The sequence below is a fragment of the Gracilinanus agilis genome, chromosome 5, assembly GCF_016433145.1.
Source record: "Gracilinanus agilis isolate LMUSP501 chromosome 5, AgileGrace, whole genome shotgun sequence".
NCBI lineage: Eukaryota > Metazoa > Chordata > Mammalia > Didelphimorphia > Didelphidae > Gracilinanus > Gracilinanus agilis.
Window position 1 is genome coordinate 180,908,205 of NC_058134.1, and position 25,441 is coordinate 180,933,645.

General features: G+C 36.3%; 1 protein-coding gene and 1 pseudogene across 1 annotated transcript in view; one reads left to right on the plus strand and one right to left on the minus strand.

Moving 5' to 3' along the window:
• The window catches only part of ARNTL2 (aryl hydrocarbon receptor nuclear translocator like 2), a 53,874-nt gene that overhangs the window by 23,618 nt on the left and 4,815 nt on the right, over positions 1-25,441 (minus strand). The window contains exons 3-9 of the mRNA XM_044677232.1: positions 23,317-23,396; positions 21,329-21,421; positions 19,397-19,514; positions 17,147-17,290; positions 9,564-9,804; positions 8,313-8,419; positions 7,937-8,087 (exon numbers count right to left, since the gene is read on the minus strand). Of these exons, the coding sequence (XP_044533167.1) occupies positions 7,937-8,087; positions 8,313-8,419; positions 9,564-9,804; positions 17,147-17,290; positions 19,397-19,514; positions 21,329-21,421; positions 23,317-23,396 (934 nt within the window). The remainder of the gene's footprint in view (positions 1-7,936; positions 8,088-8,312; positions 8,420-9,563; positions 9,805-17,146; positions 17,291-19,396; positions 19,515-21,328; positions 21,422-23,316; positions 23,397-25,441) is intronic.
• On the plus strand, positions 3,518-4,189 carry LOC123249223 (annotated as a pseudogene).

Sequence of the window (25,441 nt, forward strand, 5' to 3'; positions counted from 1 at the left end):
TGTGATTGTTTTGAGCTAAGCTGTATGTAATATTTTTGAGAGAATATGTCATTCTATTAAACAATACTAGATCAATGCAGATTAGTTTAAGTACAGCACATGCCCTGATATTTAATTTTACATACTTGCTCTAAACTATAATATCATTATTAAGAAATAATATGTGGGTGACTAGAGATGAACAGAAGGTATTAAATTCTAGACTCATTTTCCACCACTTATTCTAGATAAAGAAAATGATCACTATTTTAGAATCCCACTGCAATTTCAAAGAGACATTTATAGAATCAAAAGGCTTATAGGATAAAAAGTACAAGAAATGAGGTAAGGATATAAGTTTTTAGATAATAAATTATCGTACATGATTTAAAATAAACCTAAAATCAAGTGTCCACATGCTATGTTGATGGTTGAGGAGTGCCAAAAGCAAGGGAATAGAGAGTGAGTTAGAAGTGTCTTAAGAATCTTATAAAGAAAGTACAAACAATAATCAATATAGCATTTATGTAGTACTCTCACATTTGTAAAGCACTTCACATATTATCTCATTTGGTCCCTGAGAGAGATGTGCTATTATTACTTCTATTTTATAGCTGAGGAAAACGAGATACACAGAGGTTAAATGACTTGCTCAGGGTCATATGGCTAACATATCTGAGGCTAGATTAGAATTCAGGACTTCCTGACTCTAAGTCTAATGCTCTGACCACCAGGCCATTCTAGCTGCTAAAAATATGAACTCTTTTTTATTGGTTAGAACTGTATTTAGACTAGCCCCTCTTAGCTCTTTACTATGTTACTTAGTAGGTGATTAATAAATCTTTAATGATTGATTGATATCCATGTTGGTGAGATTCCCAGGGATCCTGACACATAGAATGCCAATAAGAAACTCATCAGTAATGACCAGGCTCAGTGGTGGAGGCTTTTCTGATAGAACTTCCATAGAGATTGGACAGTTGGTATTTTCTATGTTGCGCCATAACTGTAAGGATGGGATTTGTGCAAGGGGGATGGGACAAAAGGAGCCAGAAGAAGGCAGTTGGTGACAGTTACTGACAGTTGAGAGGAACAGAGAATTCTGGGAATTTCTCAGAGGAAGAAGGAGAGGAGAGGTCTTTAGGCAGAGAGAGGGAGGAGGTGGACATCCCAGCTCAGATCTAGTCCTGAGGGCTTCCTGAGGATTTTTCTTTGGAAATTAAAACTCTGATTCCCTGATCTAAGCCATTCCTTTGCATCTCACCACTCAAGACTTCAATCATTGAGTCAGCTAAGTTTGGACTTCATTTTGGGAGTGATCTCTTAGTCTCCTTCTTCCATTACCCAACCTTGCTGAGAGACCTCCTTTCAGTCAAAACTACAATTATAGAAGAGGATAGAAACAGAAGAAGGGGCAAGGGGAGACGCTTAGGAGTGGGAACCCCAAAGTTTCCCACCCAGATGATGGACCCCACAGAAATAGAGAAGAGGGCACCCCAAAATCCCTATGCTCTTCACTCCTTTCCCCAATCCCTGAATTGCAAATATTAAAAGCCATTCATCAGTCAGATAGCATTTCAGAGTGCCTGAGAGACAACAAGGGAGAGGGCAACCACAGCTTAGTCTGGCTGCCTCCATCTTGAAACCAGATCACCTGCTGTGAAATTAACTGATGGGGGTAGGTTTGTGTGAACCCCATCCTTATTCAGAATTGGATTGGGATACCACATACCTCATCTTATAGGGAAGCCTCGCCCCCAACTCTTGTGGGGCAGCATAACCACCCAGGTCACCCAGTTTCAGGGTGACATCCCCTTAAAGTCTCCCAGTGTATATTCAGCCCCAGAGGAGAGCTGAAAGAGAGACTCACCATACATAGACTCTCTCTCTATCTCTCCCTTCTATCAAACATTGCTTACTGGTTCTTTTTATTATTACATAACAAAGTTCTCTTATAGAAGGTTTGTCACTCAGAATGGGAAGTTATGATAACAAGGAGCTATTATGGTTTAACTAAGATCAAGTCATAGGATGCAAACCTAATTTCCATCTATGAAAGATATGTGCTATCAGGCAAATTCTATAGATATAGTATGTCTATATTTCAACAAGATATTTCACAAACTCTCATAGTATCTATTTGGATGAAATGACAAATGTGATAGTCTGGCTGATATAATAGTAAGATGAATGCATAATAGTTTAAAGAGCTGTTGCCAAGAATAATGATTGCTGTTTGTCCTTTGTTTTCAAAGAAGACCAATGATATCATGGTGATATCTTGACTTGCACATGAGTTGGATTTAAGTGAGATATTCTTGCACAAAGCCATAGTATGCCTAGGGGCAGCTAAATAGCATGATGGATTGAGCTCCCAGCCTTGAGTTGGGAGCACCTAGGTTCAAATCTGGCCTCAGAAACTTCCTAGCTGTATAACCCTGGACAAGTCTCTTAGTCCTGACTGCCTAGCTCTTACTGCTCTTCTGTCTTAGAATTAATACTAAAACAGAATGTAAGGGTTCAAAAATAAAAGTCAGAGATTTCACTCTCTCTACCAGTCATCAAAGTCTAATGGCAGGACAAAAATCAAGATGAATGGTGTATAATTAGAATTTTTCACTCCAGGGACTCTCTTTCCAGCTTCCCATTTTCCTTCTCACGTTACATGCTTAGATTTTCAAGATAAAGTTGTGTGGGTAGTTCTGCCTGCTCTCTTTTTTCCTGGGAATGCGGCTGTGGTAGTTGGGTGAGAGCCAGGCAGGAGAATTTTACTCACGCAGTTTTACTCAGGCTTTTACGTCTGTTCTTTTATTTCACCTACTTCAAGTGATTCTACTTTAAGATAATAAATCTTATAAAATATAATACTTGGAGTTATTGGATATTAATTTAAATCTTACAATGGCAATGGTCCAGGATGCAGACCTTGGCATCTTCAATGTCTAACAAAGTTCTAAGAACTCCATAGTTCCTGCTCCCACTGTCTTCATAGCTATTAGAATGAATTGTTTTCATCTCCCCATTGCACCAAGGAGAAGTCTTTATATACTTGGAGTAGATGCCCCTACCCTGAACTCACTGAAGGGTTTGAGACCTTTGGTTAGCCTCAACTTGGTTTAGCCCAAATGACAAGATGATTTGAGCAGAGTGTGGCTACTGTGCATGCTATACCTTCTTGGAGTCACAGTTGAGAATTGAGTGACAGGTAGACACCAAAAGTGAATAAGTGGCCCTAAAAAGGGCTCAGCAAGCCCTCACACCAGAAGTTCCTTCTTGAACATCCCATATAACCTACTATTACTTTGGAGGGATTCTTGGTTCCATTCTTTTCAATATTTTTATCAAAGATTTGGATGAAGATCAAGAAAATATGCTTGTTAAATCTCTGAATGGGGACAGTTTATAAGTTGGACAATTGAGTCACAATCCCAAAAGATATGAATATGTTGGAATGAGAAACTGATATTAACCAGATGAAAATTAATCAAAATTAACATAAATTGTCACACTTAGCTTTTTTAAAAAATAAATTGAACAGATGCTCACTCCAGATCTCTTTCTGCAGCTGTTGGATCCACATACCTCTTACAAAGTGATCAGTGAAGTGACAGAACAAGGGTTGTCACAGCCCCAGCCTAAGATAGAGTCTGGAACAAAATCTGACACTGATGAATCAGTACCAGAGTGTGAGGAGCAGGTAACTACACAACAGGCCCAGCTGGCAGCAGCCTCTGAGATCAATGAGAAAACAATCAGTAAAGCAAAACAGACTCAAAGTGAAAAGAAAACACAAAAATCTCTCTCTAAACTGAGACTTTGACAAGTAACAAGGGTTATTAGAGTCACCATCCAGAAATCCAAGAATATCCTCATTGTATCACAAAGCCAGATGTCTACAAGAGTCCAACTTCAGAGACCTACATCATCTTTGGGGAAGTCAAGATTGAGGATCTCTCAGCAGGCACATCTAGCTACTGCTGCTGAAAAATTCAAAATTCAGAATGAATTTGTCTCAAACATACAGGAAAAGACATAAACTCCAATTGTACAAGGAGAAAGTAAAGCAGAATAGGTTGATGAAACAGATGTGGAAGTTAAGGATGTAGAACTGGTCACATCCCAAAAAAATGTATCCAGAGCAAAGGCTTCCCAAGCTCTAAAGCACAACAGTAATGATATTGTAAATGCTATTATGGAATTAATGATGTAACAAAATGGATACAAAGTCGTTTTTTCCCCCAGTGTTTCACGTTTTCTTCTTTTTTCTCTTCTTTTGATTTTATTTTATTATTTCTTGATGTCTCATTTAGTAATTAGCTTCTAGTTGCCCGATTATAAATTTTAAAAAATTATTTTCTTCCATCAGCTTTTGAGCCTCCTTTTTCATTTCACTTGGCCCATTTCTTCTTCCATTGCTTTTCATTTCTCCTCCCCATTTTCCCTCTGCCGCTCTTAACTGATTTTCAAAATCTTTTGAACTCTTCCAGAATCTGAGCGCAATTCATATTTTCCTTTGGGGCTTGCTGTTGGCTTGTTCCTTACTTCTTGCTGTATGCTCCTGCTTGCTGTGCTCCCCATTCACCCCATTGCCCCAGATATTCTCTGCCTACTTTCAAGTTGTTCTCTGCATGAAAGTTGCTTCACTCTGTCTCCTTATTGGTTTTTTTACTCTTGTATTCATTTTTATGGCATTATTTTAAAATTTGTTGGAGAGAATTCTCATAATGGTTTTTAGCTTCTCTGCTTCTACTCTACCCTCCTGGCTCTGCCCTCCAATCTTTTTCAGTATTTCAGATTAAATGCAATCTTACTAAAAGCAATGCAATGATCCAGGATAATTCTAAGGGACTTTATGAGAAAGAATGTTATCCACATCTAAAGAAATAACTATGAGAGTAGAAATACAGAAGAAAACATATTATTTGTCACTTATTTATATGGGCATATGATTTGGGGGTTTGGTTTTAAAAGATTATTATAAAAATAAATAATATGAGAATAGGTTATGAGTGATGACATATGTGTAACCCAGTGGAATTGCTTGTCATCTCAAGGCATGGGGAGGGAAGAGAGGAGAAAGACAATATGAATCATGTAGCAGTGGGGGAAAAATTAAAAATAAAATAAAATATAAAGATTTTTAAAAAGATTCAATGCAACCTGATTTTAAAATTTGTACTACTTCTATCAATAAAGTTGTGGCTTCTTGTTGGATGAACCCAGTAGCTGCTTATTTTACATGCAACCCCGAAGAATGTGGAGACTTCAGGAGCCTAAGATACTGATGACTTTAGTACCAGTAGTTTGAATCAGCCCCAGTGGGAGAAATGCAGGCTTGAGTTTCTTCATTCATGTTGGAGGCCCTCCTACAATTTCTGCAAGATACCTGGAATATTTGAGTTTCTATTCTTGTAGTGAACACATCTTCCTACTAGACATGTTTTTCCTCTGACAACTCAATTGCCCCCTCCCCCATTTCTTTGCTCCTACATAAACATCCTACCAGAAAAGCTGCCCTGAATCATCATCTCATCTTGGGGTGGGGATGGGGGGAGAAATATACTCAGCCTTTTGTCTTCAATACATAGTCAGTCTTAAAAGACCTTGTAAACTGTGCCTTATTTTCTGTCTTGCAAACAATTCTTTGACAGTCTCATTTTCTGAGGACCAAGGGCTTTTATTATTATTGTAGTGGAGGGAAGGGGCTAGAAATATTGTACAGTAAAGGTAAAGTGACCTCTGGAAACATACTAACTAGACTGTAATCATTTTTTTTAAACCCTTAACTTCTGTGTATTGGCTCCTAGGTGGAAGAGTGGTAAGGGTAGGCAATGGGGGACAAGTGACTTGCCCAGGGTCACACAGCTGGGAAGTGTCTGAGGCCAGATTTGAACCTAGGACCTCCTGTCTCTAAGCCTGACTCTCAATCCACTGCGCTACCCAGCTGCCCCTGTAATCATTTATTAAAAGCAAAAAGTGAATGAAAAACAAACTCAACTGAAAGTTCCATACATTTGAGAATATAAATGAACTGAGGAAGAACACCATATTTGACAAGAAAAGTAGAAGGCAGTTTTGCAGAAATTGGGTTTAAACTACACATTAAACAATCTCAGAATTAAAATGAAGCCTGAATTGAAAAGGTCATATCATTAAAAAAATAATTAGAACCCTAATAGTTACCTTTCAAACAAGCTATAGCTAGGGGGAAATTTCTTACTCATAAAAAGGACAGAGTCAGTAAAGGTAAAATAGATAATTTTGTTTATATGAATTATAAAAGCTTTTGCATAAACAAAATCAATGAAAGGATAAGCAGGGAAGTTGTCACTGAGAAGTTTTTGCATCAAATCTCTTAAATGACTTCATGACCCAAATAAAACAAGTAACCAAGAGCAAGAATCATAAAAGTTCTCTTCCATATGCAATCATCCCAAGTACTAATAAGGGAAATGGAAATCAAAATGTGACATTTCACAATCAGCAAGTTTTCAGATGTCAAAAGATGGGGCTAGTCAATGTCAGAAGGGCTGTGGGAAGATGATAATAAAATAGTTGGTGGAGTTGTGATCTGTTTCAGCTATTCTTCTTAAAAATGATTAAAATACTCTCAGATCCTGCTAGATACAAACCACAAGGGGATCAAAGCATAAAGGTTCAATATATTAAAACATTTATATTGGCAAAGAACTAGAAATGGGATGCCAGTCATTTAGGGAATAGATAATAAAATAGTGTGAAGTAATAGAATATTATTCCAACATTAAAAATTGTGAATATGAAGAATTTAGAAAGCATAGAAAAACATGAATAAATGCAAAATGAAAGTAAGTAGAACCACGAAAACCATATACAAAAGATGGTCAAGTTTGACCTTCGAGAAAAGAAGTCTCTTCCCTTTACTGCAAAAGTAGAGGACGATGGATATTTAATATTACATATGTTTTGCAATTTATTTGATTTTATTGAATTTGTATTAAATTTTTATTGATCTCTTTATATTAAATTCCCACAAATATCCCATCTTAGCCCCTCATATACACAATGATCCATCCCTTACACACATAATTAGGGAGAAAAGGAAAAGCACAAATGACTATTTTTCTTATTCTTTTTTATCTTTGTTCCATGAAATCTCACTAGGTAGAAGAGAGCTACTTTCAGATATGAATATAATATAAAGACAAAAGCATCAAAATTATTTTTCAGACAACATGAGTCAAAGAGGGCCTTAGGTAATACCGCAAACATCTGAAAATCTCAAGGAGCATATCATTCTGGACAGCTGAGTTTCTGAAACAGCTGAAGGTTTATTCCATTATATACAAATTTCAGAAATTGTATTATCTACTTCTCTGTTGTAAATATGTAGAATGCTTTGCAAACCCTAAAAAGCACTATGTAAATGTTAGCTGTGTTCGTAAATAAAATATCTTGTATATAATTTAAAAAAATAATTGAACAAGTAGAGGTTGGAAAGACATAACAATGGCAATTTACTATTCCTAGAATACTGTATTCAGTCCTGGGCACGATATTTTAAGAGAAAGATTGACAAACTAGAGAACATTCAAAGAAGAAACAACAGAATTGGGAGAGAGCTTGAAACCATGGCTCTAGGTAGTGCAGTAGATAAGAATACGGAACCTGGAATTAGGAAGAATTGAGTTCAACTGTGACCTCTGACACACTACCTCTGTGACCTTGGCTAGGCAAGTTATTTAACCCCTGTGCGCTTTAGTTTCCTCATCCATCAAATGTGGATAATAAAAGTATCCATATTATAAATTTGTTGTGAGACTCAAATGAGATAAGTAAGTCCTTTGCAAACCTTAAAGCTAGTTATTATTCTAGTTATTATTATTCTAACTACTATATATCAGAGAAGGAAGCATCAAAGGAACTGGGGTTTCGAGAAGATTAAGGTGTGAATATAATTATTTTAAAAATTACTTACAGAACTAATGTGTTGATGGATACAATGTATTCCAGTTCTTTGGTCCAAGGGTTTATGAAACTAAACCACTGGCTTTTTAAAGTTATAAATGAGCCATCTTTTGCTTTGAATTTGTAAGAATCAGTAAAGATTTTCTCCTTACTCTGCAAGACTAAATAGAAAAAAATCAGAATATTATATATTTTAAAAGTAATAGGTCACTTACTGTCATAAAATCAATTTCTATCATTTTCTTTCAAGATTCTGAACTTAACGGTTCTGTATAAACTAAGATTCAATATTATTTGAGAGAAGGAAGAAAAAAAATTGGGAGGATACTGACAAAATAAAAACTGAGGAAAAGATTTTTCAGAGAAAAATTCCATTAATTGCGTACCTGCTTTGTGTTTGTTGGTTAGATTACTGTGATCATCTTGATGGAAGTATTCATAACAAGAAGTTCCCAAAAGTTCTTGTGGAAGATAGCCTAAGATTGCCGTTGCCCTTTTTTAACAGAGAAAATGAAATTTAAAATTTCCTAGTACATTTTACATTTATTCTAAATAATAGTCTACAGTGGGGGTGTCAAATTCACCTCACTGTGCATGTAACCCACAAAACTCCCAAATGCAGATGAACTAGATTAAAATGTAATTAGGAAATGTTTAAAAAAATAAATGAAAATACAGTTCAATGTAGATAATGTTAATTTGTGGTTTTCTAAGTCAATATGCAGTGGTCAGGGATCTGTTTCTATTTGGGTTTGACAGTCACTGGTCTATACTACTTTAATAATATTATTATTGAGATAGCTAGATGTCATAATGAAGAGAGTTCTTGGTCTAAAGTCAGGAAAAGCTAAATTCAAATACATCCTCAGATACTTACTGGCTGTGTGGCTCTGAGCAAGTCACCTAACCTCTTGGTCTGCCTCAGTTTCTTCAACTGTAAAATGGGGATAATATTGACATCCCTCCCAGGACTGTTGTTAGGATCAAATAAAGCAATATTTGTAAAGCACTTTAATAAAGTGCCTGGCACATATTAAGTGTTTAACAAATGCTTGTTCTCTCCCTCCTGCCCCCTACACTGGTTAAAAGAGAACCACAGTAGGACAAAGTGACAGAGTAATAGGTAAGGACCTTCAGGACTTTCAGAGGATATAATATCATATATTTAGCTTTGGAAAAGACTTCAGAGATCATACAGTTCTACCTCCTAACTTAACAGATAAAGAAACTGAGGGAAGTTAAGTCACTTGCCCAAGGTCACACAGGCACATTCTTCACAAGTACTCTCTGGGCTCTTTACACTCTCAGATTCCATGCTGGAATGTTGGAGTACAACTGAAAATTTCAAGGTAGGACCCAGATCTTTTAAGAGTCCCAACCTAATCAAAGACATAGTTGTTATTCCCAGGGCAATGAAATTATGGCTACAGACTGCCTCTTTTTCATTGACACAGATACACTGTAGTGATCATGCTTTGGTTAAGAAGTTTGCTGACACATCAATATGTGTCACAACATTTTACTCAAGCCTCTCCTTTACAAATTAAATAAATTCAGATGGGCTACTGAACACTGTATTAATTGCTCTTGGAAGCTTCACTAGCACTTGGAGTTCTAATTGTTTTTGCCTACATTACCGTTGATCCACATAGACAAACTTTCCATTTGTGGCAAAGCGGGTAATAAATTCTGTAGGTTTGACTTTGATTTCCCCACTGTTCTGTGGGACAATATAAGGATGTAATCTTCCAATGGCCACAAGGCAGTTAAAGTTACTGCTGTCTTTCTGGTTGTCGTTCTCTTCTTCCAGGCCTACCACACTCAAAGGCCAACTTCTCAAATAACCCATGCAGTGAACAGTACAGAACTTCCTGTGATCTAATTTTAAAAGCATAAAGAACAAAGGGAAAAAAGATAGGAGGAAGGAAGGAAGGGAGGGAGGGATGAAGAGAGAAAGAAAGGGAGGAAGGAAGGGAGGAAGGAAAGGAGGGAAGGAAAAAGGGAAGGGAGGGAAAGAGGAAGGAAGGGAGGAAGGAAGGAGGTAAAGAAGGAAAGAAGGAAGGAAGGAAGGGAGGGAGGGAGGGAGTGAAAGAGAGAGAGAGAAGGAAAAAATGAATTTAAGGCATTAGGAATAAATTCTAAAACTTTTTCAGTTGCAGCAGTAATAAATGTGCTTTGAAACTATAAATAAACCAGAAAATGGCAGGTGTTTGACCTTTTTTTTTTTTTTTTTAAATTCTGTGTTCCAGTTCTCTGTCTTATAGTCATGATAACTAAAATGATTCTGTTTCACTTTCTGAAAATTTATCTATGCTCTCCACATCAAAAGAGGTGGGGAAACCCAGCCAATATATTGTTTTAATTTATTATAAGCACCTCTTTCTGATCGTATAGCAAATATAATTTTAAAAATGAAGGTCACTAACATGTATTACAAATAATTTCACAACACATCCCCCATCCTATTAATTATGCATTCAGGGATTTTTCATTAATTTATCAGATTTAGTTTGGTTTTTTTGGGGGGTGGAGTCTTGAATATATTGTGGGTTTATCCCAGAGGCATTAGGGAACTAATTAAAAGTGAAAAGATATAGTTAAAATAGAGGAGCAAAGAGATTTCTTTTCAGTGGTCTGACAACACAGCTAGACTTGTAATCCTTTTATCTGACTTAGTCAAATCCTTGACAGAAGGGCTCAGAATTGGGTTAAACATTTCACAGATCTCTCAGATTCATATTAACAAGAACAAAGTTGCAGTCAGAACCAAAAATGCTTGAGCCTTCAAAAATACTCTGAATTCTAATTGTTAGTGTCTATAGATATGTTTGTTGTTAGCCCACACAAATATTCCAGTTATCACATGGTGGGGAACAAATTCTGTTGGTCTAACTTTAATCTCTCCACAATTCTGTGGGATTAAAATGGAAAGACATTTCCAAAGGCAACAAGACAGTTAAGGATATTGTTGTGCTGTTGATATTATAATGTAGATTAAAATATAGCTCATTGAATGTTTTTATTATAAATTGCATACAATACCTATATATACTTATCTAAAATAGTATAACTATATAAAATTTATAAATGATGAAAGTGGTTAATTCTCTATAATAATTATCAATCCCCTTGCTACTAATCATTGTCCACATTTAAATGGTACTTTGCAGTGCCATTTAAAGTGCCAAAGCCAAAAAATGTTCCACACTTTGTCTTTGTCTGTTATTAGATTCTGGGTCTAGTCCATCAAATAATCAGGGTGGAGAATAACCACTGATTTTTACATTTTCAACAAGATTTTCAATGAGGCTTGATGGTAATTTTTGAATTATTTTTAATCATTCAATTACATTTTATTTTGAATTCCAAGTTCTCTCCCTCTCCTATCTTCTACCCATGAGACAAATATATTTTTAATGTTATGAACTAGAAAATTTATCTATTTTACCAAAAATATTTGATGAAAATAATATACTAAGAAAAATCATGTATTCTTATTTGAGGCATTTTGCAGGCTTTGTTTTATTTACTTTTGTTTATTTCCAGTTTCAGTTCAACTCCCTCCTTTTTTACAAAATCTTCAAATAACTCTCCAGGCTATACAGTGGTCTCTACCTCTTTTGAATTCATCACACTTATTATAGGACCCATTCATTTGGCTGGTAAGCATGAATAGTCTCTTGACATACATCTCAGAATCATAGATCTATCACATTCTTATTTACTTTCTCATGAATTTTCCACATAGACTATAAATTCCTGAAGAATAAAACTACATTTTATTACTTCTTGATTCAAAACCCATAGAATTTTAGAACTGGAACCTCAGAGATCATCTAGGCCAGCAGTTCATCAAATGTGATCTGAGAATATTTGGAGGTTTCCAAGACTTTTTCAGGGAATCCATGAAGCTAAAACAATTTTCATGCTAACACTAATGTTATTTGCCTATTAAAATACTCGTCTATTTTCCAACAACACATTTGAGAAAGGTCAGATTTTATTATATACTTTGACCAAAGCAACATCTTACAAGAGATTGAATGCAGAATCAGATATGAGAGTCCAACTGTCTTCAAGTCTAGATTAGCTATGAAAGAGATTTGCAAGCCTATAAAAAAACATGCTCCTCTTCTTATCAAATTGTTTTCTTTTGGAAAAAATTGGTTATTTTTCATAAAAGATGCAATTTAAACATTATTTTTACTTATGTAGGATCAGAAAAGATATCTTGTAGGAGGTACCCAAGTTGAACCTTGAAGGAAAATTTAAAATTCCAAGACATGAAGTTTCTAGACACGGAGAATAACCTACAATGGTTTAGGCTGGAGATGTAATGCTTTATCAGGGAACAAAGAGAAGGAAGGCCACCAATTACAGAAGCACAAGCTTTGGTAATATGAAATGAGTATGGAAGAAAGGCTGCATCCAAGCTCTGAAGGCTTTTAAATGCCAGTCTAAGAATTTTGTATTTATCCTAGAAGCAATAGGGAATTTCTAAATATTCTTAAGCAAAGAAGCGATATATTCAAACCTTTGTTTTAGGAAGATTGTTTTGAAAGCTGGACAGGTGGATGGGTTAGAGACAGAAGAGACTAGAAGGAAGTACAAGAATGAGGCTATTGTTGCAATAGTCCAAGTGAGACATGATGGAACTTGATTCATGGTGTGGGCTAAATGAATGGAAAGTAGATAGATGGAAAAGTAGAAGTGGAAGTAGACTTAGCATCTGATTAGATTTGCAGAAGAGAAATTGAATACCTAGCAATGAGTTCTAGATGGCTAGATGGATCCTGATGGATCATTCCTTATCCTTCTCTCTGATTTTATTATTAAATACATAGAATAAAGCCATCAATTCCTTGCCTTTACCTCCTCCTTACCTATCATCTCCTTATACTTGGGCTTCTGATCTTACCATGCCATGGAAACCACTCTCTCTGAGGTTACAAATGATCTGTTGTTTTTTTTTTTTTTTAACTTTTATATTCTGTCCTAGAATCAATTACTAGGTATTGCTTTTAAGGCAGAAGAATGGTAAGGGCTAGGCAATTGGGGTTAAGTGACTTGCCCAGGGTCACACAGAGTGGCTTGATTCTAGGAAGCATTTGGAACTATGCCTCCAAAAGTACTCAGTTGCTCATTCCCTTGACCCAGCTATATGACTACTAGGATTATGCCCCAAAGAAATCAGAGAGGAAAAGAATCTATATGTACAAAAAAATTCTGTAACAGCTGTTTTTTTCACAATAGTCAAGTACTGAAAACTAAAGAGATGTTTTTCTATTGGGGAGTGGTCAAATAAATTTTGGTATATGAATGTAATGGATTATAATTGAGCCATAAGAAATTATTAAATGGATAATTTTAGAGAAAATAGGGAAGGTCTCCATGAATGAAGATGAAATATGCAGCTCACCTTTGGCAAGAGAGATGATGATGAACTTAAAATTCAGAAACACACATTTTGGCTCATGTGGGACTTTTCCCTGCCACACTATGTATTATGTATTTAGATTTTTTTTAAAATGTGCTTCATTGAGAGAAGATGAAATGGGAGGAACCAATGTAAGAATTAAAAATGACAGATGCTTGTATAAATATATAAATTAGTATTTTAATTAAAGCCATGTTGATAGATAAAATCATTAGACCACGCGCTTGTAAGCATTCAAAACTGCCGCCACCTCCATTTTGTCTCCTGTTTCCTGGCCATGGCCTACTCGCAAAAGAAAGAGCCTACTGGCAAAAGAGACCACTCCCTCCTAACCCACGAGATTTAAGCTCTCCCCTGCGTCAAGACCTCGGAGACGGAAATCAGTTGGACCATGTTGGATCACGGGAAATGTAGTTTTATACATTTCCCAAATCCACTTTTTACACCAATTAGCCAAAAAAAATTAAATTTAAAAAATCAGGATGGCTGAGAGGATTGTAGTATTTTTTAATAAGCAGAGGAATTTCCAAGAAGGATGAATTTAAGGGGGAAGGTAATAACTTTTTTGAACATTTTATTTTGAGAAGCCTCTCAGGAGGTTTGAGCGCAAGACAGAAAAAGGCTGGGTCTAAAGTTCTGGGAGTCGTTAGAATGAGATGATACTTGAACCCATGGAAGCCGATGAGACAAGAGAATATATAGGGGGCAGCTGGGTAGCTCAGTGCATTGAGAGCTAGGCCTAGAGACGGGAGGTCCTAGGTTCAAATCCGGCCTCAGACACTTCCCAGCTGTGTGACCCTGGGCAAGTCACTTAACTCCCATTGCCTACCCTTACCAATTCTTCCACCTATAAGTCAATACACAGAAGTTAAGGGTTTAAAATAAAAAAAAAAAACCTATAAAAAAAAAGAGAACATATAAATTAATCATTGAGTGTATATAAAGAGAAAAAAAATGGTTCCCAGAACAGAATCTTGAGAGACAACCACAGTTAGGGGGAAGGGTTTGGAGTTTTATTTAGGAAAGGAAAAGAAACAATCAGACAGGTAGGAGGACACCATGAAGAATTGAAGAAAGAGAGTCTGAGGATGAGGGAAAGGTCAATTGAAAAAAAAAAGTTTTGAAGTGTAGAACAGGAGGAAAGAGGTCACTTTATAAGTATAGGGGCAGGGTAGGAGATCTAATAAGGGAGAAGAAGTTTTAGAATAGCCATTACAGAGAATATAATTGTTAATCACCAAAGAATAAAAAGGCTATTTTGTAACAGTGAGAGTTCAGTTGAGATTAGATGCTATAAATTTAGAGTTGACAAAGTCAGTACTATATATAGTATGACTTCTTCCAAATGTCTTTCAAGCTTTGGCCTATTCCATTTCAAACCCAAGCAGGTTTGTTCCTCGGCAGGCAACCTGGTGCTCCGCCACACCCCTGTCTCCCTCCCCACCCCAAACCCTACAATATCAATCCCATTCTTAGTGTAAACACAGAATGGATACACCCCACAACAGCTCAGAACTCCTGAGTTTAAGGGATCTGCCAGTAGCAGCTTTCTTAGGAACTAGGATTACAGGCATGTGCCACCACCATCTAGGTACTCTTTTCCCATACTTCTCAAGTATTTTCATATAAGTGCTTTAGAAAGTGATGAGGGGCTACTGATTCAAAAGTTAGTTAATTAATATTCTATACAAATAAGTACCCATAGTCATTTATTGTTTCCACTCTAAGTTGTTTTGCTATATTTTTTGTTTTGCCATATTGATGGGTACCATAAAAATGATCATGGCCCAGTCTTCCCATTGGATTCAGTTTGGTAGTGTAAAACAGAATTCTTTATTCTTTTTTTAGTTTAACGGGGGACCTGGAGGTCCTCTTATCATAGAGATGTTTGGGATTAATCAGTCCACAGTGACAGGAAGTAGAAAATATAGAGAGAGGAAGGAGGAACCATAGAGATAAGAAGGAAGAACCATAGAGACAGGAAGTAAGGCAGGAAAAGGTGATAAAAGGAGTCAGTTGTGGACAGTTGGAACTGTTAGTTGTACACAGTTAGGACTGGCAGTTGTGGGGAAGTTGGCTGCTGGGCATGAGTTGGTGATTGGCGTTTAGTTGCTAGAATATAAAAAGCGGGCCTGAGCTTACGGAGAGGGCTTTTTGGCTTTAGCCTTTAGAGGGCTTTTGGCTTTAGCCTTTAAAAGGTTTTTTGGCTTTTGGCGTTTGGGCTGTTGGATTTTTTTCTTTCTTGAACTTTTTTGAAAGGTGGCTGGTCTTCATTGACAGACCTAATTGGGATTGGATTAAACACTGATTGGGTTGATTTTGATTGAGCTGGATTGGGTTGGAACTTTTTGGGGTGGTTGTTATTATAGGTAGATACAGGCAGTTTTAGATAGTAATTATAGGTAGTTATAGCATAACTAGTATAGATTGTAGGAAATTTCCTTTCTCTACCTCTTTGCTATATTTCTCTCCTTTACTATATTCATTTTACTATATTCTTTTACTATCTCTATTTTAATTAAACTAAATTGTTCATTGTTAAAAGCCACTGGAAGCTTTCTTTTCTCTGGCTTAAAGGGATATTAATTTACAACTCTATTATATTCTCATTAAAACTTTATTAAAAGCTGCTCTCTTATTTTGTCAAAACTCCTATTTTAACCCTTACAGTAGCACACAGCATTAGTGTGTTTCTTGATAAATTATGATCATTTGTACTTTATCAAGGTATAAAAAGATAAACCTAGTATAGAATTCCTACATATGTCTCTGTTTGTATACTGATATAGGACATAACAATGATATTGAGAATTTACCCAGAATAAAATCACTCTGATAACAAACCAATTTGATGGAAATTGGGAATTCTATGCTAAATGTATTTAGTATACTCATGGCCAAAAGCCAAAGGACCTCTGAAGGCCCTTAATTTTCCAGACACAATTTCATGGATAAGAATAAAAACAATTCAATATGAAGATATGCCCACAAAGAAAATCCATCAGGGAATCACAAGGAAATGTAACCAGAAACTTAACCAAAGAATAGGCCTTATTATGAAACAGAAAACTTACATTAAAAGAAAGTCAGTGAAATAGAATCGTGATTGAATATATTTTTGAAAGGAATTAAATTCCATCAAAAGGCTAATAATGGATTTTTGATTAGAAAAGAAGAGTACAAAAGAGTAAATGAAAGCTGTCTTCAAAGTATATGAAGGGCTGTCACATGAGAAAAGGGTTAGGCTTTTTCTCCTTGGCCTCAAAGGCCAAAATTCGGACCAGTGAGTGGGGCACAGAGGTGCAGAGACACAGGTTTTGGCTCAGTATAAATTAAATCTTCAAAACAAAGGCAACCAAAGTGAACTCAACTTCCTTGGGAGGTAGTAGGTTCTACTTAACAAAAAGTTTATAAGCAAAGATCACTTGCTGGGGATATTGTAGAGTTATAGGTTGGAGCAGATGACTACGGAGGTGACTTGAAGAGATGATTATAAAATGGTTATTTCCTCTCCTTCCCCAGTTATTGTCTGATGATTCAAATGAATAAGTTTTCACCACTTCTTTTAAGATTGTGGGGAGTAGAATAAATTTTATTTAATTGATTTAATTCTGGAGTGAATTTGATGAGTCTGGGATAGCCACCTGAATAATTAAGTTAAATATATTGTTTCCCCTCTTTTTAAGAATTGATGTTTAGATAAAAACCTCATTTTCTGTGGTTATTACTTGGGAACATTAATTTTACTTTCAAAACCAAAATCATTTGACATTTCAAAGGTACCTTTCTTGTTTGAGTTGGATAAGCATTCTTGTTCTTCTTTGATTGATGGTCTACAAGATTTTATCCGACAAAAAAAGGACCGTCTTGCACCAGAATATAGATGAGTTGTTCCAGGAGGGAAACTTGCTTGGACTTGAAAGCCAGCTTTCACAATAGATATGGGCGAGAGAATTAGGAGAAAATGTAAGTAATAATGAAATTTTTACTCTCTAATACTTTCTAATTATTTCTTACATTTCTCTGTTTACAGTAAATGACAAAAATTGCCTTTGTGGTTTAAAATAATAACAAACAAAAATAACAAATTAACTGCAAGATAGAGTCAAAAATGACAACTATAGGGGGCAGCTGGGTGGCTCAGTAGATTGAGAGCCAGGCCCAGAGACAGGAGGTCCTGGGTTTAAATCTGGCCTCAAATGCTTCCTAGCTGTGTGATCCTGAGCAAGTCACTTAAACCCCATTGCCTAGCCCTTACCGCTCTTCTGCCTTAGAAAAAATACACAGTATTGCCTCTAAGACAGAAGGTAAGGGTTTTGAAAAAGAATGGCAATTATAAGAGAAATCTATTCAAATTCTGTGTCATCTCATTTTGAATTTGAAAAGCTTTAATTTTTTTCTTTGAATTGTTTTGAGATATGGAAAAAATAATTAGTTAACATTTATAAATATATTTCAAATGTGAGAGGGGAAAACTCCCCAGTAGAGATAGAAAGCAATGATCAGCTAAAGAAAATCCCCATCATTTTCTAACTTTGATAGTTTGCCTATTTCATATTTCACCAACATTTTCTTACTTCAGGGATCTATGATTTCATCAGTGTGGAGCCTTCCCCCATTGATGCAGATCATGATTAATTAAAGTATAAATCAAGCGATGTATAATATACAGTTACCTGATGAACTTGATCATGAGCCTGTTTAATGACTTGTTTTGGCTAACATAATAAATCATATGATAATTATTATACTGCAGTTGAGAAGCCTCTTTGAACTTAGCCAAGCTGCTCCTCACACCACATATTTATAGTCTATTACCAAACCTGAATATAAAACCTTTCTGTTTGATAAGGTCTGCTAATGTTCTACTGGCATAACCTTTGAGAATCCATGGTCACCCCCACCTCATGAAGCAATAAACTGTCCTTTGATCTCTCTCTCCCTCCCCCTTATTCTCTCCTTTTTTCCTTGTCTCTCCCCTTCCTCTTTCCCTCTCCTCCTTCTGCCCCCTTCTCTCTTTTCTTCTCCCCCTTCTCTTTCCTCTCTGTATCTATCTCTCCTTTCTGCCTCTCTCCCCTCCATCTCTGTCTCTTGTCTGTCTCCCTCCTCCTCCCTCTCTCCATCCTATCTTCCTTTCCTCTCTTCCTTTCCTTCTCTTCATCCTTCTCTCTCTCCTCTCCCCTTCTATTCCTTCTTTCTCTCCCTCTTCCTTCTCTCTCTATCTCCCCTCTCTCCATCTCTCTGTCTCTCTCTTTTCTTTCATTCTCTCTCTTCTCTGTTGCTATCTCTCTCATTTCTGTTTCTCTCCTTTCTCTCCCTCTCTGTCTCTCTATGTATCTATCTCTTTCTCTCCTGCCTATGGTATCATTAGTATCAGGATTTTCCAGTAAAAAACTTCCTCTACCAACACAGACTGGCAACTTCTCTGCATCTTACAGTGTTAGAGTATCCTGGGGAAGTGAGACTTACCCAAGGTCATACAGCCAGTATGTGTCTGAAGTGGGACTTGAATTCAGATCTTTATAACTGAAGTCAACTCTCTATCTACTATCGATCCTTTTCATATTTTTATTATAAAGGCATGAATGTCATATGATCTAATGAATCCTTGGTCACCTCCACAACATGAGACAGTAAGGCATCAGAAGAAATCTTTGATAGGTGTTTACTACATAAGACTGTGTGGCTGTGGGTGGGTGAGAAAATCATTATCTTTTGGTAAATAAATATAAGATCACAGCTGTTTACTGGGTATGGCAACAGTCTAGGACTCTGATTCTTAAACAATATTATCTCATCTTGGAGAGAAAATATTTGAACAGCGAAAATACTCCTTGTTATGCAAAATAAAGGAGGCTTTTAAAGATAAATTTTCATAAGATGGCTTTTAATAGAATGTTTATAGGTTTAAATATATCCTTATAGCATATGAATATTTGATTAAGTTGGTACAGAGATGTATGATTACTTGATCTGAACTTTTTTTTAACAACTAATGATAGTCATTTAAAACAGTAATCATATTAAACTTACTTTTAGCATCTATCAGCTTCTCTCTTGGTGAAATATCAGAAGAAGAAAGCTGTTCCTTTACTTTGGCAACATCTTTTGGATGTAAGTAGTCAAATAAACTTTGTCCGGTCAAAGTTGCCTAATTGTAAAACAGGCCGTTCATTTCAAAGCAGTATAATAAAGTCCTATTCCTACTTTCCCTCCCACGTACACAAAATAAATATTGTCACTTTGTTGAAGTTCATAGCAGCCAAAGATTTTCACTATGCAGTATGGCCTTAACCTAATCCATTTTGTATTTGCTATAAATACTATTCACTTCTTTTTTATCCTCTCCCAAGTTCTCTCCATTCCCTACTCTATCTCCCACCTCCAAAATCAGTAGATCTTATATATTTAATTTAGTACCAAGCATTTCCCAATCCATATACTTGTATTCTAATCATACTAAGATATGCACTAAAGTCATTTAGCCCAGAAGAGTAGAAAAATATTATTAATTAAAATGTGACAGACAAGGATAGCAGTAATCCTATATAGTAATTTAGTCTTCCAGGAAAGAACAAGTTGATGTATAAGGCCATACACAAACCACACCAAATCTACAACCAAAAGAGCAACTCAGCTGTCCATTGAGTGTGCCATACAAATTCTTTCTTCCATACCTTTGTCTCACACCATTCATGAAACCTGGAAAGCTCTGATTTCATCCTTTCTGTTTAATTCCTATTTGCTTCGATTCCACTTCTTTACTTTACCCAATCACTTCTACCCACAATGATTTATTTCTTTTAAGACTCCTTGTTACCATTTCCCAATTGAAAAATGGTCAAAGGATATGAACAAGCAATTTTCAGATGAAGAAATCAAAGACATCAATAATCATATGAAAAAAATGTTCTCTTGACTAAAGAAATGCAAATTAAACAATGCTGAGGTACCACTACCTCACACCTAGCAGACTAGCCAATATGGCAGTGAAGAAACTAGTAAATGTTGGAGGCGATATGACAAAATTGGGACACTAATGCATTGTTGGTGGAGTTGTGACCTGATCCAACCATTCTGGAGGGCAATTTGGAACTATGCTTAAAGAATTATAAAACTATTCATACCCTTTGATCTGGTAACACCCCTACTGGGTCTGTATCCCAAAGAGATAATAAAAACGGGGAAAAGACCTACTTGTACAAAAATATTTATAGCAGCTCTTTTTGTAGTAGCAAAGATTTGGAAATTGAAGGGATGTCCATCAGTTGGGGGATGACTGAACAAATTGTGGTACATGTTGGTGATGGAATACTATTGTGCTATAAGAAATGATAAGCAAGATGATTTCAGAAAAAGTTGGAAAGATCTGCAGGAAATGATGCAGAGTGAAATAAGCAGAATTGGGAGAGCACAGTAATAGCAATATTGAATAATGATTATTTGTGAAAACTTGGCTACTCTCAGCTATGCAATGATCTGGGGCAATGCTGAAAAACCTGATGAAGAGTGCTATCCACCTCCAGAGAAAGAACTATTGGAGTTGTCTTTCAAATCAGTGTACTTATGATTTTATTTGGGAGTTTTGACTATGTATGAGTGTGCCCTTACAACAATGATGAATATGGAAGGGTGCTTTGCATGACAATAAATTTTTTTTTAAAAAAGACTCGTCTATATTCCCATTAATCAGAACTCCCTGTTTTTTTTTTAAATACAATAGTTTCTTAGTGAGTAATTTAACCCAAAGGGTTAGATTAGTCCTTTAGGAATGAAGCCGTTGCCATTATCACAGTCCTTAACTTAAGGGCATTTTTTGAAACAGTAATATTCAAGATTAGAACAGGAACTTTTCCCAAAGGAATATTGCTTTAGGAATTTTGGCATTGGTGGTGGTGGTGGGGGGGGTAAATTCATTAGATATAACATATTTATTAAAAAAAGTAAAAAAGCAGTATGGCATACCTGATCATAATTAAGTGTTTTGGAGACTGATTTTGAGACAAAGAGAATTTTTCCTCGATCACATCCAACAACAAATAGGAACCCATCTGCAACCTATAATAATAATAACAACAATAATAATGTCACAAATAGTTTTTTTTCATGTTGTGGCCCATAGAATAAACTGAGTCTTCATTTATCTAATGTGTGTACCATAAGAAAAATTCCAAAAATGCAGCATGTAGAAGATCCTCAAACCAAATCTAAGCTCAGACTCATGCTTCTGAATATAGAAAGTTCAGACGTGGAATACATTGGTCTTGTCTCAGAGATGATCACGTTTCTCTTCATAACAATTATCCTGATGACATTTCTAATGTCAGGGATGCCCATTTGAGGGTCAGATTTTTATTTTAAAAGGGGTTTGAAAAGTTTGCCAGTCTTTCAGTGAACAACACTTGTAGTTAACTTGACCCTGGCTATTCATACTACATGAATAAAACACCTGCTACCCTCTAGGGACAATGTATTCTTATTGCAGGCTCACAGTCTAAAGAGTGACTAAACCTCTTGAATGTTAACCTGAAGGGGTATCTGGGTGGCTTAGTGGATAGAGCACCAGGCCTAGAGTCAGGAAAACCTGAGTTCAAATGTGGCCTGAGACACTTACTAGCTGTGTGATCCTGGGCAAGACACTTAACCCTGTTTGCCTCAGTTTCCTCATCTGTCAAATGAGCTGGAGAAAGAAAGATCAAACCACTCTAGCATCTTTGCCAGGAAGATTCTCAAATGGGGTCATGAAGAGTTGGACATGACTGGAATGACAATAGCAGCAATAGCATCCTCATATCAGATTCCTACATAGCTAATACTTACATAGCTAATACTTTCTAATTAGAAAGACATTCAGCCCAAATTGGAAGGCCTTCTTGAGTTTGGTAAGCAAGATCAGCATGATATTAGGCTGTGACAAGAAGAGGTAAGAACTAGTGAGAATGGTATCAAATAATATTTTCTTCTTTTTAAAGCCTTCTGATTTAGAATCCAAACTGTGTGTCAGTTCTAAGACACAGAAGAGCAGTAAGGGCTAGGCAATTGGAGTTAAGTGACTTACCCAAGATCACAACTAAGAAGTACTCATTTAAATCCAGGTTCTCAAATTTCTTGGCCTGGCTCTCTCTCCATGTGGCTGCCCTTACATTATCTTCTTTCAACTCTCTCTCTCTCTCTCTCTCTCTCTCTCTCTTCAAAGGTTCGGTAAGGAATATTGTTTAATAGCTTCCATAGTAATGTTTTACTAGAAAAGCAGACTAATTTCTTAATTATCGATACAGCTGAAAATTGGTAGTTCAGATCATATGGGCCAAAACAACTCTCGACACAGATGGCCAGGTTGGTGATGCTGTTCCCTAATCATAGATAAGGTCGAGTTTTGAGGGAAAACTCAAGGGGGGTAACTTCTGAGAAAGGCAAACTGAAATTCTAAACACAGGAAGTAAAGATGATAGTGAATCTCCCAAGCCATTTGCTGACAATGACTTAATCAGAGATTCTATAGAGATATAAGTCTTGAAAGAATAGAAAATAGATCATGTGTAAGTTTTGAGAGAGTGGGCCCTGGAATGGAGAGATAATAATAATAATAGATACCTACATGTTGCTTTAATGTTTGCAAAATGTTTACATTCAGGAAAGCTATCTGAGCAGTGGAGCAGTTGGTGGAGTGGCAGTTTGGAAGGAAGTATAAAAGCACCATATCTCTTAGGTAGAATATTAGGCTAATCAAAAAGGAAGGTCAGCCATCACAATTTTGCCCAGCCTTGTCTACCCACACTCCTTTTATACTCTGTTGACTCTGAAACTCATATACTGTTTCCCTTTCTTTACCAAGTACTTCCAAAGCTTAGTGTTCCAAAGAAGAAGCCAGTTAAAGACCTTTTCCCCACTAGCCAAACAAAAAGGAAGTGTAAATAATGGCAAGAATCGAAGAAATGTCTGTCTTGACTTACCTTAAGGATTAAATGTCTCAGCTCATCATCGTGTATAAATGTAGGTTTGTAATTATCTCCTGCATAAGAACTGGTTGAACCTAAAAATCAGCAAACATAAAAAGGTCCTAAAAATACATTTGAGGATATATTCTTTTCCAGAAATCTTTTTAAAACCATGTATTGTCAGAAAACTTATAGACAAATATATTTAGCACTTATAGTAGAAGTTGGTAAAAGGAATTCTGCTCCTAGAGGCAAACTTGTTTTTTCCCTCCTAATCAGAAATGAAGGGAATATAAACGACTTAATCTGCAACTATGACTGGGGTGCAACAGCTAGATGGTACAGTGAATAGAATACTAGGCCTAAAGTTAGAAAGACTCATCTTCCTGAGTTCAAATTTGGCCTCAGGACACATACTAGCTATTTGATCCTGGGCAAGTTACTTAATTCTGTCTGCCTCAATTTCCTCATCTGGAAAGTAAGATGGAAAAGGAAACAGCAAACCAATTCACTATCTTGACCAAGAAAACCTCAAATGGGCTTAAGAAGAATCTCACATGACTGAAATGACTGAACAACAAAAATACAATGAAATGATTTATCTAAGGATAGGACTTGGGAGTTTCCTTTTAACCAAGTGTGGTCTCTAAAAGATCATAGATTTAGAGCTGGAAGGGACTTTAGAGGCCATCAAATCTAACCATCTCATTTTAAAAATGAGGAAGCTGAAATTGAAAAAGGTTGACTGATTTGTCTAGGATTACAGAGCTCGAAAGTTTCTAGATCAGGATTTGAACTCAGGTTCCCAACTTTTTATATATTGTACCCTCTAGATCAGGGGTCGGCAACCTTTTTGGCCGTGAGAGCCATAAACACCACATTTTTTAAAATGTAATTTCGTGAGAGCTGTACAGTGCTCACAGTGTGAGTTCCTGTAACAGTGCCTGAAAAAAAATTGACTTTATGGCTCCTGCAGAAAGAGCCATACGTTGCCGACCCCTGCTCTAGATGTCTCATTGAAGTCATCCTTTTTTCTTCCTATTTTATGAGAATTTCTTATTTATTTGTTTTCAGATGACAAATTCCTAGATGGAAGGAACTAATTACTTATTTCTTTAACTCATAAGCAAAGAAAATAGTTCAATAGTCATTGTTTGACACCTAGTAGGTGATCAATAACAGCGTGTTCTTTTCCTTGTTCAATATGCAAGCATTAAAATTTTGTCTAGCAGCTTTTTTATTTCTCATATTGTTTGCCTGACTGAGGAAGTAACACAACACAAATTGGGTGCACTGTTTTTCTGTGTTCAAAATATCACAAAGGAAAGCAGTACTACAGAGGTGGATGCTATTTTCCAGATTGTGGGGCTTCCAGTAAAGGCTCTATTTGGTGCAGAGGACAGAGGACCCAGAAAACCCCAAACAGAGTCACCAAGAGTTGGACATGACTAAGACTGACTGAACAACAGCTCCAAGTAAAATCAAGAGGACCTCCTGCCCCTGAACTAATTCAACTAACATCAACTAAATAATTCAACTAACATCATCATAAATTTAGAGCTGAAAGGGAGCTCAGAGGATATCTAGCCCAATGCTTTCATTTTATAGATCAAGAATTAAGACGCAGATCAGAATAGGCTTTGTGGAAGAGGTCACATTGGAGATGAGTTCAGGTTTTGTCAGTCATTAAAAAGAACCAAGGATCTTTAACTTAGACAAAAGAAGGCTTAAGAGAAGTGAGACTGTAGTCTTAACTTTTTTTTTAATCCTTACCTTTCATCTTAGAATCAATAATGTGTATTGGTTATAAAGCAGAAGAGTGGTAGGCAAAGTGGGTTAAATACTTTGCCCAGGGTCATACAGAGAGGAAGTGTCTGAGGTCAAATTTGTACCTAGGACCTTCCTTTGGATTCCTGATCCAATTACTTCTGCTGGCTATTGTCCTTTACTTCTCCTCTTTCTAAGTGCCTCCACTTCATGTCCTCCCACTCTCTGCTAAACCCATTTCAGTTTGACTCCCAATCTTATCATTTAACTATAAGTGCCCTTTCTCAAGTTGCCAATTCTCTCTCAATTGTAGATCTAATCGCTCACTCTCAGCCTTTATCCTTTCTGATCTCTCCTCAGCATTTAACATTGC